General features: G+C 45.0%; 1 protein-coding gene across 4 annotated transcripts in view; it reads left to right on the top strand.

The window, feature by feature from the left end:
* Positions 1-17,854, top strand: part of PKN1 (protein kinase N1) — a 132,311-nt gene that overhangs the window by 102,209 nt on the left and 12,248 nt on the right. For 3 of the 4 annotated variants that reach the window (XR_004537236.1, XM_033924057.1, XM_033924054.1), the window contains exons 6-14: positions 2,707-2,920; positions 3,218-3,418; positions 4,379-4,488; positions 5,486-5,629; positions 8,657-8,732; positions 10,672-10,843; positions 12,531-12,642; positions 13,007-13,095; positions 14,872-14,947. Coding sequence is in view for 3 of the 4 variants with exons in the window: in XM_033924057.1 (XP_033779948.1) it covers positions 2,707-2,920; positions 3,218-3,418; positions 4,379-4,488; positions 5,486-5,629; positions 8,657-8,732; positions 10,672-10,843; positions 12,531-12,642; positions 13,007-13,095; positions 14,872-14,947 (1,194 nt within the window). In the remaining variant the exon portion in view is untranslated. The remainder of the gene's footprint in view (positions 1-2,706; positions 2,921-3,217; positions 3,419-4,378; positions 4,489-5,485; positions 5,630-8,656; positions 8,733-10,671; positions 10,844-12,530; positions 12,643-13,006; positions 13,096-14,871; positions 14,948-17,854) is intronic. The other variant, XM_033924056.1, reaches the window with a different exon arrangement.

The following is a 17,854-nucleotide window of genomic DNA, read 5'->3' as shown; positions in this document are numbered from 1 at the left end:
TCTGTATAAGATGGAAAGAATATTAGCGGTTAAAAAAGGATGTTTTCGTAAATTTGAGGATGTATGGAGGCCATTAATAAATTATTATAAGGATTAATCAATATTTCTCCCCTTTTAATAGTTGTGATATAGGGAGGGAGGGTGGGTTTTAATTTATCTTATAATCAAATGGAAAATGATATGAGTATTATACTATGAGTTATTTATTTATCAAGTATGTTTTATGTTGAAATTATTATAATAGTTGTTATATTGTGTGCAACTAACAAATTAAGGGGAGGGAAAGGGATTCATAATTGAATAATAATTGATAAAATTATTAAAATTTTATATGATGTCTAAAATTATAGCAAGGATTATATAAGATATGTTATATGTACAATATGTTATGGAGATATCAAGTGTATACTTAAAGTAACTGTATGAATCTTTATGACACACTTGTTGTTATATGAAGAAAAAATCAATAAAAAATGTTAAAACAAGTATGTTTTATGTGGGGTGGGTAGGGATTAAATTCTTTTCTGTAAGAATTGTAGATTTTCAAGTGGAATTGTAGATTTTTTGAATGATTTTCTGCACACTTGATGTAAAATTTAAAATGAATAAAGATTTACAAAAAAAAAAAAAAGAAACCTCACTCCTAAACCGGGGTATATTGGGTACAGTCTTGGTCCCTTAAATTGAATGAATTGAACCAAAGTGAGACGCCTTCTGGAGCTCAGAGTGTGTAATAAGCATTGTAATTGGGCCAGCCTCTCCATAGGGGGATTAGAGCTGTGGCAGAGTTATCATGAGTATCCTCATTGTGTCTTGGGGCATCTTAGTGGGAAGATCAGCAATCTAAATGATCTCTTTAAAATACGTATAAACGAGAGACGACTACTGCTATTTATTATTTCCAAAGCGCTACCAGACACATTCAGGGCTGTCCAACAAACATGCAAGAAATGGTCCCTGCTCAAAGAGCTTAAAGTCTAAGTATGACAGACATACAGGACGAAAGTGATTTCAACCTGCAATTCAGGTGGGAAAACACAAAGGACTTAGAGGGAATGACACCAGGTATAGGGGCTTTTACAAGTTGGTAGGGTCAGATATAAACGCAGTTTCAAAAAAGTGGGGTTTCAGTCTGGATTTGAACACCACCAGAGACGGGGCGCAACGCGCAGAGACAAAAATAAAAAGACACTGAAATATTTGCAGTGGGGAAAACCACCAACAGCAGATAAAGGGAGGTGACCCAAGGCCTCAATCCTAGATTTTCCATGGTCATACATCATATAGTTAAAAAAAATATGAAATGACCATATTGAACTTCTCGTCTGATTCTTTACATCAGTAGGCAGAGAGTTCTGGTGGGGGACGGAGGTTACACAATTGAAGGTGGTGGTCCTAGGGCAGTGGTCTCAAACTCGAACCCTTAGTGGGGCCACATTTTGGATTTGTAGGTACTTGGAGGGCCGCAGAAAAAATCGTTAATGTCTTATTAAAGAAATGACAATTTTGCATAAGGTTAAACTCTTTATAGTTTATAAAACTTTTCTTTAACAGTTAAAAGGAAAGATTTATAAACTATAAAGAGTTTTACCTTATGCAAAATTGTATTTAACTATTTTTTTCTGCAGCCCTCCAAGTACCCTATTTTTTCTGCAGCCCTCACATTTGAAGTTTAATATCTTTTCTTTCTCAAAACTGGCACATTTCAATTACTAAGTTGAAAATAAAATCATTTTCCTACCTTTGTTTGGTAATTTCATCAGTCTCTGGTTGCACTTTATTCTTCTGACTGTGCATCCAATATTTCTTCCCTTCTTTCAGCCTCCTGTATGTTTCCTCTCCTCCAGACCTCTTCCCTCCCCCAACTTTTTCTTTCTTTCTCTATGTTTGTCTTTTTCTGATTCCGTGTCCCATTTTTTGCTTTGTTTCTGGCTCACTATCCCCCCTTCTTTCTTTCTTCCTTCCTTCCTGCCTTCCCCCATGCCACCGCTGCCGGGGAATAGGCTGCTGCTGCTGCTGCCATCGGGAACAGGCCAAGATCTCCCTCCTTCTCTTCTCCACGGGCCGACCAACTCTCACCGCCCAACGTCAATTCTAACGTCGGAAAGGACGTTCCGGGCAGCCGGGCAGCGATTGGCTAGCCAGAACGTCCTCTCGACGTCAGAATTGACGTTGGGCGGCGAGAGTTGGTCAGCCCCGAAGAGAAGCAGGGAGCTCAAATAACACGGTGCCAGCCTGAGAAGGGAAGGGAAGCAGGTTGGGCACCACTGCTCTAGACGAGCCGCACTCTAGCCCCCCCTTGGTACGCCACTGGAGCAGCAGCATGTCTGGCTGGCTCTTCCGTGGATAGCGCAAGGAGCCGCCAACCCGCGGCTTTGAACGGAACGAGCCGGCCAGACACGCTGCTGCTCCAAAAGGAAGATAATGATCCAGTCCAGACTGCGGGCCACAAATAAAATCTGGAGAGCCACATGCGGCCCGTGGGCCGCGTGTTTGAGACCGCTGTCCTAGGGCTATTGTCTGGAATAGCCATGAGCTTGGCTTTCAACCATTAATGGATGTTTGTTGGACAGTACGAGATTAGGGCCAAGAGCAGGTACCTAGTTTCCAGTATTAAAGGCATGCAAATGAACCGGACCTCTTTCCTGCTGACTTTACAAAGCTTCTCTGGCAGGAAGTTAAAACTTTATCTCGGTTCCCCTGCAGGCTCAGACCCGGCTGAGTGAATCGAGTCAAAAATTAGACCTCCTGAAGCATTCTCTGGAGCAGAGGGTAAATGAGTTACCTGAGGACCACCCCAAAGGCTGCATCATCAAAGAAGAGCTGATCATGGCAACCTCGTCCGCCTTCAGTGCCCGGAACAGCACCGCGTATCAGCAGAACCAGTATAACACGCTGTCTAAACCCTCACCTTTGACAGGTAAGAACGCAAGGCTTCCTGCTGGGATAACTGGAATGGCAAATGCATTCCGCCGATATTCAAAGCTACCCAGATAAGTAGCACTGAGAGAATGACACGGAAACAAATTTGTCCCCGCAGGATCGATCTTCATCCCCATCCCATCCCAAAGAGTTCTGTCCCTGTCCTCATCTGCATGCGCTTCGAACCCTGTAAAATCCATGCTAGTGGATCTGTGCATGTACAGCATAGAGGCCGTGCTTGTGATCCTGCCGGGGGGAAGTGTACAAATCCCCTATCGACTCTCTTCTTTTCCAGGTATGCTGGAAGTCAGATTGTTGGGCTGCAGTGGCTTGCTGGATTCAGTTCCTGGGCGGACCCGGGGTACCGTCATTTCCCTTCCTTGTAACAGCCCTGGTGAGGGCAGGACCTCTTTCATGGGCCGGAGTGGCAGAGGACTGTACAATCGCAGTGGCAGCCTGAGTGGCAGAAGTCCTATGAAGACAGAAGATCTATCCAGTTGAGTAGCCAACATCTTTATTGCCTGTAGTTTGGCAACCTTGTTCTTTGATATAAATTTGATGCATCCGTTTTACTGTGTGCTCTTACTGGTCAAGTAGTCCGAAATTCGTGGCTACATTGTCACCATCCACCAGCCCTCTATTGTAGAAATATCACCGCCAAAACTCTTTGCTAGAGTATGGTACCTTTCTCAGTGGAAGCAAAGCCCTGTTTCATCATGTGTCCCATTTTTCAGAGTCAATGGTGTACCACTGTCGAGGGGATTTTGAGGTCTGCTCCTAGGATAGTGAAGGGTAACTAAGTATAGCCCGTTTATTTGTTCAGCCATAATTACTATCTTTTGTCAAGGTGAGATATGGAGCTGTCTCCTAGCCCTGCTTTTTCTGCAGTCTGGGATTGGAAGTGTGGGCTAAGTAGGGCGTCTCATAGTCAGTCTTCCAGGCCCCCCCCCCCAGTTTTTCAAGTGGAGTCATGGTTATGTAATGGGGGTATTTATTGTATGTAATATAATAATGGAGATGGGGGTGGGGTATAGGGTTATATATATACCTTTTGTTGTTATTCTTATCAGATATACAAGTGATGTTTTCATGTATAGGTATGGTTTAATTTGTACACTTGTTGAGAGATTAAAAATGAATAAAGAAGAGAAAAAAAAAAAATCTGACACTTGGGTTATATTCTCTGTTCTGATGACCTTGGAAACCATCTGGGGCAATGTTGGCACTTAGACAACCCTGACTGTAACCCGCCTTGAATTTAAATCAATGAAATAATTTGCCCGTGTGGCAGCTGAGTTGTTTTGCCCCCTTACCATGCCTCTTTTTGGTCGGTCTGTGAATAAACAGTTGTGGTACTTTGCAAAGTGAGGAAGAAGGTATGGGAGAGAGGTAGCTTGGCCTTCTCTCTTCTGCTCCACTCTACAGTAACCCTTAAATGGCTTTTCTCCCATCACAGACGAAGTCAGTGCCGTGTTGAAGGTGGATAATGTGGTGGTAGGGCAGACAGCGTGGAAACCTGTTAGCCTTCAGGCCTGGAGCCAAACGTTCACCCTGGAACTGGAGAGGGTGAGTAATGGCAGCACAGATGAACGAGACCCAGCTGGAAAGGGGGGGGGGGAGAATGCTGCTTCACACAGCGAGTGGTGGACGCTTGGAATGCTCTCCCGGAGGAGGTTGTGACAGAGACCACCATTCTGGGATTCAAGGGCAAGTTGGATGCACACCTTCTTGCAAATCACATTGAGGGATACGGGTGAACAAGGTGTCCATTAGGGATCGCCTAGCTTGGCCTCCGCGTGTGCGGGTCGCCGGACAAGATGGACCTAGGGTCTGATCCGGTGAAGGCATTTCTTATGTCCGTGTAAAAAGTCTCTCTGGCAAAATGAGTCTTGGGTAAAAATTGGAGGGAAGGGTGGCCCGCAAGTTCCTTGCGTCGTCCTCAGCTCGTGGCTGTGTTACTGCAGAGAGAACTTGTCTTCGGACACCTCCGCTGCACCTCTTATCCAACAGAACTCACCATGACCCATCTTGTGATGGAAATGAGGTCCTCATAGGTACGTGTCGGGGGGGGAGGGGAGTAGAAAATACAACCTAATTTTCCACAGTCTTGTTGACTGTCAAAGTGACTTTGTTTTCTAATCAACTATGGATTTGCTAGTCTGAAAAGATGAGATCAGATTCCTGAAGGGGACATAAGTAGTTATTTCGCTGATTGTCCGGCTCTTTTTAGTGTAAACCGCCTAGAACTTTTGGTTATGGCGGTATAAAAGAATAAAGTTATTATTATTAATTACAAAATTTCCTTTTTATGGAAAACCTATCTGACTTTAAAGAGAATTTGTTGTAAATTATACAGTACTATACAAGAATTTCTCAGTAAATTGTTGTGCCGGACGTCTGTTATGGTATAAGATCATCTCTTCAGTTCACACTTTCTGTATTACAAGTTCAGTGTCTTTAGCACGGCAGAGCTTCACAGCAAACGTGGCAGCCTGCCTTGGATAGGGGAAGATTGTCACTGCCTGTTTCCTCCGTTTATTTTCCCTTGCCCTACCTTTCTCAGGCTCGGGAGCTGGAGATTTCTGTGTACTGGCGAGATTATCGCAGCCTTTGTGCCTTGAAGTACCTGAAGCTGGAGGACTTCCTCGACAACCAGAGGCACGAGATCCACCTGGACCTGGAGCCTCAGGGCACCCTGCTTTCAGAGGTACCGATTCGACCTAAGCCCCCACCCCCCCCCCTGCAAGAAAGAAATGCGGTCTTAAAAAGGCGAGGCCAGCTCAGACCTCCAGAGGGCATTCCCTCCCCCCAAAAAAACCCTTTCCCATTTCAAAGTAGAATCTCCTGTCCGGACTGTTCTATAATTAGGTACTTGCTAGGACCCTATTCTATAAAGGAAAGTTAGGTTCCTGCTTTCTTTACTAGAATATTCACAAAACACAATAGACAACGCATGGTATTTGGGTCTAGAACGATTCATTGCGGCCATTTTGAATCATCCCATGAAATGTGCCACAATGAACTCCTCCTCACACACATTCAGGGTCCAGGGAGGGACCGATCTCCCCTCCCCGTGGTCTTCCACCTTTTCCTCTGGATGCCCCCAAATCCTACCCTCCACCTCTCCTCCCTGTCCGCGAACCAGGGGCCGGATTTCAGTGGTGCTTGTCACCAAGGAGGCGGGGACGAACGCTGCCACCTTCTCAGTTGACATCGATCCTCTGCATCCTGATCCCAAAGCTCGGGAGGGGCGAGAGAGGGCAGCGCTGTGCCAGCTCTGGTAAGTGGGCCTCGCTAGCTCGATTGCGGTGAACAGTCTGCCTCTCCTTCGGCGGGGCGGGGCTCAGGATGCTTTCTTCAGGGCTGAAACACGTTTCAAGTTTTATTGAAATTTTGACGTTTCGCAGTATCATAGATTCAAAGCGATTTACAATTTAAAAAGGGGACTCAATTATTAAATAGAACAAACACATGGACAGACAGACTTATACATAGCGTCTTGGAAAGTGTGAAGAATCCGAAAACCGACTCCCCCTTGTGCCTGTTGTGCTTTTGTAAGCTTGTATAGAAGATTTATATGGAATACTCGTAGAAAGGGTGCCGAAACGGGACTATTCATTTTTTTTATTTTTTTTTATTTTTTATTTATCAAATTTTTTTACATTATCATTTATACAAATAATAAGAAAAAGGAATTTACAGAAACATAAAGACAAATGATATAACCTCCTAAGGGTTCTTCTATATAATTTCCTCTAGTCCACATACCGTATTTGCCGGCGTATAGGACGACTGGGCGTATAAGACGACCCCCCAACTTTTAGTTAAAAAATAGAGTTTTGTGTTATACTCGCCGTATAAGACGACCCCTTCTTCCTTCTCCACCCCTTTGTATTCCCCCATGTGCTTTCAGCGTTCTTCTCCCTCCTCTGTCTTCAAGTGCTTTCAGAGTCCTTCCCCCCCCCCTCCTTCTCTACCGCCCCGGGTGCAGCACAGCCAGCCAGGTCCCCTTACTTTTGTGGCACTTCCCCGACCGACCGATAACAGCCCCGGTCCGACAAACCTCCCTGCCCTTAACCGCGAATCTAAATTACCTTCTTACAGCTGCTGTAAGAAGGTATTTAGATTCGCGGCTACAGGGCAGGGAGGATTGTCGGACCCGGGCTGTTATCGGTCGGTCGGGGAAGTGCCACAAAAGTAAGGGGACCTGGCCGGCTGTGCTGCAACCGGGGCGGGGCGGCCGCCCCTCTCTCTTGGTACCGCGAGGCCTCCTTACCTGCCATGCCTGCAGCAGAGCCGAACGGAAGTCTTCCCGACGTCAGCGCTGACGTCGGAGGGAGGGAGGGCTTTGTTTAAGCTTTGTTTAAGCCCTCCCTCCCCTCCGACGTCAGCGCTGACGTTGGGAAGACTTCCGTTCGGCTCTGTGCTGCAAGCAGAGAAGGTAGGGAGAAGAAGAGCCGCGCGACTGAGTACATCCAGCCCCGCAAGTAAGGGCATGTAAACTGTACCCGGCGTATAAGACGACCCCCGACTTTGGGGAGGATTTTAAGGTACTAAAAAGTCGTCTTATACGCCGGCAAATACGGTAATTGAGAGAGAACAAAACAGGCAAAATGAAACAGATATATTTAAATATAATCCTGATCAATAAAGATCAAACATTCTGGTGTATGAGTACAATTAAAAAACTCCAAATATTAAAAAACTCCAAAGAAACGGGACTATTCAGCGCATCCCTACTGTTTAAAAGTCAATTGTTTGTTTTATGATTAATTTGTATAATATATATGTGAGACCACCATCTGGTGGTTTTTAACTTGTACATCGCTTAGAAATATTGTATAAGCGATTCATCAAATGCTAATAAACTTGAAACTTGATCCCTTTTAGCGTGGCCGCAATGAAACGGCCCGCGATGAACTGGCTGCGACGAATCGTCCCGTTCCACATGGTATTTAGGGCCAGCCACTTAAACTAGCCGTAAACCTGGTGTAACTGCGCACACCTAAATGCCAAAGATATGCGCGCCCTTCTTAGTAGTCTGTCGGATACGTGCAGAAGTGCGAGTCCTGCCCAGGCTCCTCCCACGCCGAAAAGCTACGCTGTGCGAGATGCAGCCCAGCACTTGAAATTTTGGCACGTGGGGTAATTCAGAAGAGGTCGCCGAAAATTTAGACACGCATTTCGCTACTGGAAATCACGCACGCAACTGCTCGGCTAGAATGCGAGCGCAGGGCAGGCGTTTGCGTGCCAGCGCCCAGGCATGGCCGTTCACGCCATGTCAATGGCTGGTGCCAATGTCCGCGGCGAAATGTTGCAGTTGTGCCCGTAACTGACAGTATTCTAGAATCTTAGCGTGTAAGTGCTAGCCCCGTCCATGCCCCTCCCACAGCCCCGCCTCCTTGCAGTAATGCACCATAGATTTTCAGCAGTCGGTTTCTAGAACAGCTTGACTGCAAATTAGAGTCACACAGCTCCAATTAACTCCAATTGTCGGTTGTTAGTGGCTAATTGGCCAATTAACTTATGCAGTATTCTACAGCGTACACTCACAATTTTGCATGCCAGGAGTGAAAAGTTCATGCAAGATTAAAGAATGAGGGAATATTCTCCCCTATTTTATAGAAACCTAACCCCACCCCTCCCATGATGGCGATTCCACCACCTACCCAGGTACCGCAGCTGGTTCCAGATTAGGCCCGATTTCATTGGATTTTCCTATCTTCCTTTTCAGGTCACTTTCTTTAACCCTGTCATAGAAAGAATCCCGAAACTCCAGCGGCAGAAGAAAATCTTCTCTAAACAGCAAGGTAAATCAAATTGGTCTTAAGCTCCCCTCTTTCAGATTATTGGGTATCGTGGGTTATCTTCCCGAGTAGAGAGCGCGCATAAAAACCCAGACATTCTGCTTTCACGAGGCTCCAGGAAGGCGTACGACCTGTGGGCACCTGGCAGGTTTAATAAAAAAGGGAGGAAGCCCTGAGCAAAGAGCAGACGGGGAAACTCATTTATGCACGGGATATGGGAATGGGAGAAAATTCAATATTTGGGGCAAGAAGTAGCATCCTTTTTGCAAAACGTATTTGGTTATTCAGTATAAATATGACGTTCTGCAAATTTTATCTGGTGGAAACACAAAGCTCATCAGAGAAGCTGTTGATAATAAATGTTACATCTTGGGGGGGGGGGGAAAATGCATTCTCAACCGTTGCGTGAGCTCGATCCCCTCCATCCTACTGGTACTGGGGAAATAAACTACTTAGACTGAAGTGTTGGGAGTCGAGAGCGACACGTAATTCTGTCAAGAAATGGAAAGACTTTATGACGATATGGACACCTTGCCTGAATATTTTGTCTCCTATATCAAGAAGCCAAATATTGAACAAATTGTAGACAATATGGATAATGGTTCCCTGCATTTTAAAGTCTTTCATGGGGGGAGGGAAGGGAGGGAGAATTACGGGAGCAATTGTGCAAAAGGGGGGATGAGGGCGTTATGGAGTAGAGGGAGGGATTAAAAACTGTTTTGATTTGTAAATTACCTTTCTAGGATCCGGAGCTGAGGTCTTAAAGAGTCCAGGCCTTGGCTTAAAGGAACTGTGTTTGTTATTTAAGACTTAATTGTATGTTTATTTCTTTTTTTCTTTCAAGTATTTATATAGCACTTATAACCTAAGGGGTTTACATTCGGGTACTCAAGCATTTTCCCTGTCTGTCCCGGTGGGCTCACCTGGGGCGGTGGAGAATTAAGTGACTTGCCCTGGGTCATGCGAAGCAGTGCAGGATTTGAACCCGCAACCCCAGGGTCCTGAGGCTGTAGGTCTAATCACTCCACCAAACACTCCCCAGGTTATTTTGTTTGTTCTTGCATTTATACCTGTGAGAACAGCTGGAAAATCAAGAAACAAATGAATTGGTTTTTTGGTGATTTGTAACATTTTTGGGGGGGGATTGAATAAAAACCACGGTCTCATGAAAAAGTAAAATTGAGCTTTGCCAAGCACAGAGGGCCAGCGCCAGACCATCTACAGGTGCATTGGGATCACTATAGAGCGATCCGGGCAGGCGGTTGGGGGCGTGATTCCGATCGCCCTTATTTGCACGAGGGCGATTCATGAATCAGCCCCCCCGCACACAGATCGGATCAGATCCCTCACGGATTGGATCCAATCCATGCCCTTAGTGAATCTAGGCCTAAGAACCACCAAACTTTGAGAACTTAGGGAGCTTTATAGCTCCAGGCAGGGGTACTGTGCCCCTCCCAGCTGAGTGCTCCATTGTAGGTGCTCATCATTTAACAGTTTGATTAATGTGCTTGAGCCCTAGGGATTTGGGAGCTGAAGGCAAGTTAAAATTACAAGATTTATGCTTCTTATTTTGGGGTATTTACATTCTTTGTTTTATAAATTCTTTATTCATTTTAAAACTTTCATCAAGTGTACAAAAATTGCAACACAATAACATAGATTTAACCACTTGTACATCTTATCATTATAACTTATAGTTGTAAATATAACCCTCCCTCTCCCATCCTGAAATCCCTTTAGTAATTTTTATTTTGTCATATAATAGAGACCCTGAAATTTGCAATAAAATTTGAGACACGCTTTCCAGACCTCCTAGCGTGATCAGGTTACACCCTTAAATCTGTACTAAGCAAGTTTTTCTCTCTGAAAACCGTCTGCTCCCAACAGGGTGACCTGTTGATGCCAGCAAAACTCACCTTGCATTATTAATTTTAACTTTCAGGGAAAGCGTTCTTACGTGCCCGTCAAATGAACATTGACATCGCCACATGGGTGAGGCTGCTGCGAAGGGCAATTCCAACTACCAACTCCACGGGTACCTATAGCCCCACAGCTCAAATGCATACAGGACCCGGCTCTGAGAGCAGGCAGAGCCTGTCATCTGTCTCCTCTGGGTAAGATCTCTCTTAACCACAGGTCTGCCTAACCGGACTGAAATAATTCATTTGTGTTCCTGATTCAGCCTTCATCCAGTCTCCTAATTTACCCTAATTTATTCCTCTTATCCAATTATATTATCTGTGACTTATATCTCTAATGAAACCTTAATTAAATCTGTAAAGACTACGCCAGAGCTATCTCATTCTGAGTGCAAAATGAACATTTCCTTAGCATCCATACCACCCAATCCAGTACAAGTGGTTACTTAGTGTCCATCCGCTGGTGGGCACGAAAAGAAAAGAGTTCCCTGGGATTCGCCTCCTAAAGGCTCCTTGCAGGGAGTATTTTTCTGTCTCCAGCGGATGGAGACAGTTCACCATGCAGGATCTGGACCATATAGACTCCCAAACCAGTCATGGGCTGACCTGGGACTTGTGGGCAAGATGAAGGTAAGGGTTAAGGGCAGGGAGCTTGGAGCAATAACTTTTATACCCCCTCTAGCCTTCCTGATCGTGGGGTAACCACAGTGACCAAGGAGAAGATCCCCTGAGCACGGTGAGGTGCATTAGCCTTGGTACTGGTCAAACTCCATCTTGGGGTGATCTGGGATCTTATCCATGGGAGTGGGCAGGTGAAGGACAGAGAAGGGGGAGTCCGTGCTCAGAGAAAAAGGCACAGATGGGCAGTTTAAGCTGGAGGAAGAGACATTCTGGAGGTTGGGGTTTTTTTCAGAGCAGAGATTGCAATATAAATTCTAATTTTAGCTCCCTTTTCTTTTTTTTTTTTTTTTAAGAGTTATCGATCTATAGACCTTAAGAGCAGAGCGTCCGGAGCTGGCACTTCTCTGTCAGGTTAAGAACCCCTCTGGGACCGTCTGCTAGGAAGGTCATACCTTCCCGTACCAAATGAGTGATTTCTAATACAGAAGTCAAATACTGAACCCAACTGCCAGAGGCCCTTGGGTACCTCAACCTCCCCCCCCCCAGGTCTGAAACCCTTTGGCACCAATTTTGTAAGCTGGCACCTCATTTATGAAAGGGCACACTTAAGTGCCAAATCCTGTAACAGCTTAAGGGCACATAAACCATCACGGATTATTAACGCACCGAACGTTAGACATTCCTACTTACAACAGATTGGTGTGTGACTGAAGGTGTTCTACACTTCTCCCTCCGTATTCGCGCTTTCAGCAATCGCGGTTTCGATTATTCACGGTTTTTAGCTTGCTGGCTCCTCCCCCCCAAATCACATCAGCTTGCATAGAGAAATCGCTGATTCCCGGCACTTTCTTCACCATGTTTTGCCTCTCCTTCAGGAACAGGCCAGGTCTCCCACCATTTAATTCTCGGTTTCACCATATTCACAATGTTTTTTAATAGAAAACCGCGAATACGGTTCTGTTAATCCCCCATCACGGCGAATAAGGAGGGAGAAGTGTATAAGTTGTGCATGTTGCTGGCTCCACCCACAAGTACTCCCCCCCCCCATGACAGCTGTGCGCTAAGTGATTTAAATGCCTGATTTATATAATAGCACCTGATGTTCACGCGTATAGCGGCCAATTACTGGTGCTAATCAAGTGGGTTTAGTGAAGCAACTGAACCAAGGTCTCTTCCTCCTTACTCCATCCTGTAATGACAGTCACATATTGAGACCTCACTGACTGGCAGCTTTGGGTCTCTCTTTCTCTCTCTCTCTCAGCAGTATTTCCATAGAGAAGCTGAGCCTGGATGCTGACGTCCCCCCACAGAAACCCCAGCACGGGCCAAGAGGCAGCCAGAGTGACGCGGAAACTCCCAAGCGACCGTCAACGGTAAGAGCATGGCATCCCAAAGGTCTTGTAGACTGATATCACCTAGGGATGACGATTTCTAGCCCCGGACTCAGGAAACTTGACCTTGGGGCCCAAAGGAAACCCCTCTGCTCATCATCAGCAGTTGTGATTTTGATATTGTGTCCCTGACTGGACTTCAGCCTCTGTCGTTAGACCACTGTGTATGTTCTCAACCATTACATTCCGTAGACAGTTAAATATGGGGACCTGGCGCTGCAAGATCACTAAGAACCCAGTTTTGGAAGAAGAGGTCTTTGCTTCCTGCCTGGTGGTGTGAGAGGGAGGAGCACACTGTGAGGATTTCTGTCCGTGGTTGCTGACCTGCCCTTATTTCTGATTTCAGAATGAAAGGCTAGCTGGGTCAGAGCTCCACTCGCCAGAGCTGATGTCTCTGCAAGATGCCAAAAGACCACCGAGTAACTCTCTGCAAAGGTAAGACTGTTCAGCCCTTCTAAAGTCTGCTATTGAGACAGACATGGGGGAAGCCAATGCTTACCCTGGGATCAGTAGCATGGAATGTTGCTACTCTTTGGGGTTCCAGGATCTCGCTTACTCTTTGAGATTCTGGAACGTTGCTACTCTTTGGGGTTCCAGAATCTTGCTTACTCTTTGAGATTCTGGAACGTTGCTACTCTTTGGGGTTCCGGAATCTTGCTTACTCTTTGAGATTCTGGAATGTTGTTACTCTTTGGGGTTCCATAATTTTGCCTACTCTTTGAGATTCTGGAATGTTGTTTCTCTCTGGGGTTCCGGAATCTTGCCTACTCTTTGAGATTCTGGACTGTTGTTACTTTTTGGGGTTCCAGAATCTTGCTTACTCTTTGAGATTCTGGAATGTTTCTACTATTTGGGTTTTCACCAGGTACTTGTGACCTGAATTGGCCACTGTGGAAACAGGATACTGGGCTTGATGGACCATTGGTTTGACCCAGTAAGTCTATTCTTATGTTCTCCTCTGCGCCATCCAGGAGGACACATTTACAAAGTGAACTATCAGCTTTTGTACCAATGATTCTTTTCTAATTGGAAAGATACACATATATAGCCATTGCTCTTTGCGGAAAGGGAAAGAGGATGGAGTTTGATAATGCTTTTCCATTGCAAATGCAAGCAGTGTCTCACTTCCGGTTCACCACACAATTGTTTCCCACATACTCACCTTTATAGGACCCCCAGGGACCCTGAAGAAGACTTTTTGTTGAAACGCGGACCGTGTTGGGTCCTGTATCCCTAGCGGACTAGGTCCTTTAAGGCTCTTATGTGGATGATTTACTTTTATGTGGATGGAATTATTTTAAGTGGATGATTTCAGTGGACCTTTGGAACTTTGATACTTTCAAATAAAGTCCATTTGGGAACATCGTCACTCCAGAGTTTTTTTGGTTTTCTCTGGATTTTCTTCTTTGTGGGTATTTTGGGGTATTCCTTTTGTTTTTTGCCTTTCTGTTATTGCAATCAAAGCGGTTTACACATTATACAATATATAGGTACTTATTTTGTATCTGGGATAATGGAGGGTGAAGTAACACGAGAAGCTGCAGTTTCCATGGTTCTCGGGCCACGTCACTAACCAGAAGGTCTGCGAGGTGCTTCATTGCACTGGATCTTTCTGTTTCCTTAAGTCAAAGAAAGAATTCCAGTTATGCTCATATATTTGAAATTGTATCTGTGTAAGCATAAATATTTCTTTCATTGGTTCAAATGCCCTTGAACGCCTGCTTGCGACGCAGCTAAACAGAGCCACCCTGTGAAAGCATGCCGCTCCATTTGGCTACTTCACCCATGGCAGCTGTCATCCCCAGGGATTTGGGTGCCTAACTTCACAGCTGGGCGTCTAAATTCCTTTGAAAATTTTTTCCTGAACACCTGCCCCTGCCAAGAATGCCATTCCCCCCCCCCACCGGATAAATTCCACATGGCATAAATCTGACCATATACAGAAAAAAGAACACAGTTGAGATGATATCACTGAATACAACGAGGAGAAACGACCTCAACTGTCCCTTGTGTCAAAAAACCAAAGTTTTTGTAATGACGATCAATTGGGGTAAAGGTTCCTATCATTGGACAAAGACCTTGTTGTCGACCTTTTTGAGACCAGGTTCACCTACATCATCTCCTTCCACCTCGATTTTAAATTTGACAGCACTCTCAAAGACTTACCCTGGCGGAATGGATTTTTAATTAATTCTGATGTTCTCTCTCTAGCCCTCAGAAAAAAGGTCCTTTAACGCTTCAAGATTTCAACCTCCTTGCAGTGCTGGGACGAGGACATTTTGGCAAGGTAGGTCTTCCCTGTACATGGAGCTTTGGTTTAATTTAGGTCTTTGCGCTCTTCAGTCATTCTGCAGGTGAAAACAGAAGAGCTTCCAAGCTGATCATGAAACCACCCACGGTGCGACAAAATCCCTAGGGTGATTCTTACGCTCAGGAATTATCATGACACTCCAAAAAAAAAGGCATATGTGAACTTCCCTCCCCCAATCTACATCCGTTGTGTGAACGTCTTCTCCCATCCGCATTCATGGAGGGTGATTATTAAAGCACTTTCTGTGTTTTACCTGTACAAAGGACTTTAATTTATACCCTCTGAACCTCTCATTAGCTACCTCCAATACTGGCGCTGTTGAGGGGTGATTGAACTGTTCCCTCATCAGATTCAGACTCCCCACCCTCATTGGTTAGCAAGCAATGAATCACCATAAGCCATAGCAAAAGCTTTAATTTTCAAATTTGGGTTCTTTTCATTTCTATTAACAATCACCTCTATAGTTAAAAATTGTAGAAATGTGTAAGAGGGGTTAATTATGGATCTGTTAAAATTGATCTAGCTTGTTAGGTTGCCCTTTAATTACTCTGGCTTAAATGTTTTGAATTGAGCTGGGTGGCATTCTGTATCACTGTTCCTTCCCTTTACAGGTCGAGAATGGTACCTCCCTCCATGGATCTGTTTTCCTGGGACATAAGTGGTTAACCTCAGTCCTCCTTACGATAAACTCACAGTTTTTAGCACAACCACAAAATGGATGATAGAGTAACCATGCAGGGCCCCTCCCCCACTTCAGATAGCTTTGCAATGGCGTGGCTTGGGAATTCTCCAAGTAGAGGTCATTAAGATTTGTTGAAACAGCATCAATTTGAGACATGATCGAAACATTCAAAATACTGAAGGGAATAGACTTAGTAGATAAAGACAGACTGTTCACACTCTCTAAGGTAGAGAGAACGAGAGGGCACTCTCTAAAGTTGAAAGGGGATAGATTCGGTACAAATGTAAGGAAGTTCTTCTTCACCCAGAGAGTGATAGAAAACTGGAATGCTCTTCCAGAAGCTGTTATAGGGGAAAACACCCTCCAGGGATTCAAGACAAAGTCAGACGGGTTCCTGTTGAACCAAAACGTATGCAGGTAAGGCTAGTCTCAGTTAGGGCAATGGTCTTTAACCTAAGGACTGCCATGTGAGCGGATTGCTGGACACCATGGACCACTGATCTGACCCAGCAGAGGCAATTCTTATGTTCTTATGAAACATTCAAGATAATGAAGGGAATAGACTTAGTAGACAAAGACAGGTTGTTCACCCTCTCCAAGGTAGGGAGAACGAGAGGGCACTCTCTAAAGTTGAAAGGGGATAGATTCGGTACAAACGTAAGGAAGTTCTTCTTCACCCAGAGAGTGGTAGAAAGCTGGAACGCTCTTCCGGAGTCTGTTATAGGGGAAAACACCCTCCAGGGATTCAAGACAAAGTTGGACGTACGCAGGTGAGGCTGGACTCATTTAGAGCACCGGTCTTTGACCCGGGGGCCGCTGCATGAGCAGACTGCTGGGCAGGATGGACCACTGGTCTGACCCAGCAGCAGCAATTTTTATGTTCTTATTACAGAACTAAAGTCGTATTTATAAAATAATAAAGGCTTTGGTTCCCACATCCTCCTCTTCTACATGTTTTGAAAGTTGTCTGGATGTCGGAGAGAGAGTAACCTGGCTGCTTCAGAGGGTTTACCTGCTTTCTCTTACGTGCCATGGATGTATTTCTACAAAGCTGACTACAGATAGGGGGAACCGCAAAGGTTCTGCGCTGTGTGCGCTTTTCTTCAAACGTCATTGAGTAATGTATTTCATAAGTTAGGTTTTAGTTATGGTACAGTTTTTCTTTTCTCTGTCAGATTGGCAAAGTGAGTTGAAGGATTAATGAATGATTGGCTGATGTGTCATAGACTAGTTTCGGATCTTGCAAAACGGAGTTGATGTTGGTAGGAAGGGTTGAAGATCCATTATGACCAGAAGTGCAGCTGCTGGGTCAGATCAGTGGTCCATCGTGCCCAGCAGTCCGTTCCTGCGGTGGCCCCCAGGGCAAAGACCAGTGCTCTAAATGAGACCAGCCCTACCTGCGTTTGTTCTGGTTCCAGCAGGAACTTGTCCAACCTTGTCTTGAATCCCTGAGGGGTGTTTTCCCCTCTAACAGCCTCCGGAAGAGCGTTCCTGTTTTCTACCACTCTCTGGGTGAAGAAGAACTTCCTTACGTTTGTACCGAATCTATCCCCTTTCAACTTTAGAGAGTGCCCTCTCGTTCTCCCTACCTTGGAGAGGGTGAACAACCTGTCTTTCTCTAGTAGCTAGTATGGTACTTATAGTGCGAAAGAAAATGAAAGTATTAGGCATTTGGATAGATTCTCTTTTATCCATGAAGGATCAGCTTTTATCTGTCATTAAATTTGCTTGCTTTCAGTTGCGGCTTTGAGTAGATTAAAACCAGTGCTATCCCCAATATGATTTTCGTGTTGTATTGCCAACGTTGGATTATTGTAATGCACTGGATTTGGGTATTTATTTATTGTAAAAATTTCTATGCCACTTTAAATTAAATCATTGTCCAAATGTAGATTTTTACAAGCGGTTAAGGATGCTGCAGTGTGTTTAATCTTTGGTGGCAGTAAATCTGAGCACGTGACACCTTTACAATGAAAATTACATTGGCTACCTCTTTATAACTCAAGTAGTGTTTAAGGTGTTGGTGTTGAGTTTTCAAGCAAATCTTTCACGTGCTGTGACGTTACATCAGCCCCGTCGATCCTTAAGATCGGAGAATGCGTTGCACGTAATCGGTTGATGAGTTACAGCTTGCGAGATAGGCCTAGTACCAGAGCTCTGGCTATTTCGGCGGCAGGGGTTAAAGCTATGGAATAATCTGG

This window comes from Geotrypetes seraphini, chromosome 16, assembly GCF_902459505.1.
Source record: "Geotrypetes seraphini chromosome 16, aGeoSer1.1, whole genome shotgun sequence".
NCBI lineage: Eukaryota > Metazoa > Chordata > Amphibia > Gymnophiona > Dermophiidae > Geotrypetes > Geotrypetes seraphini.
This window is presented reverse-complemented; position numbering and strand designations above follow the sequence as displayed.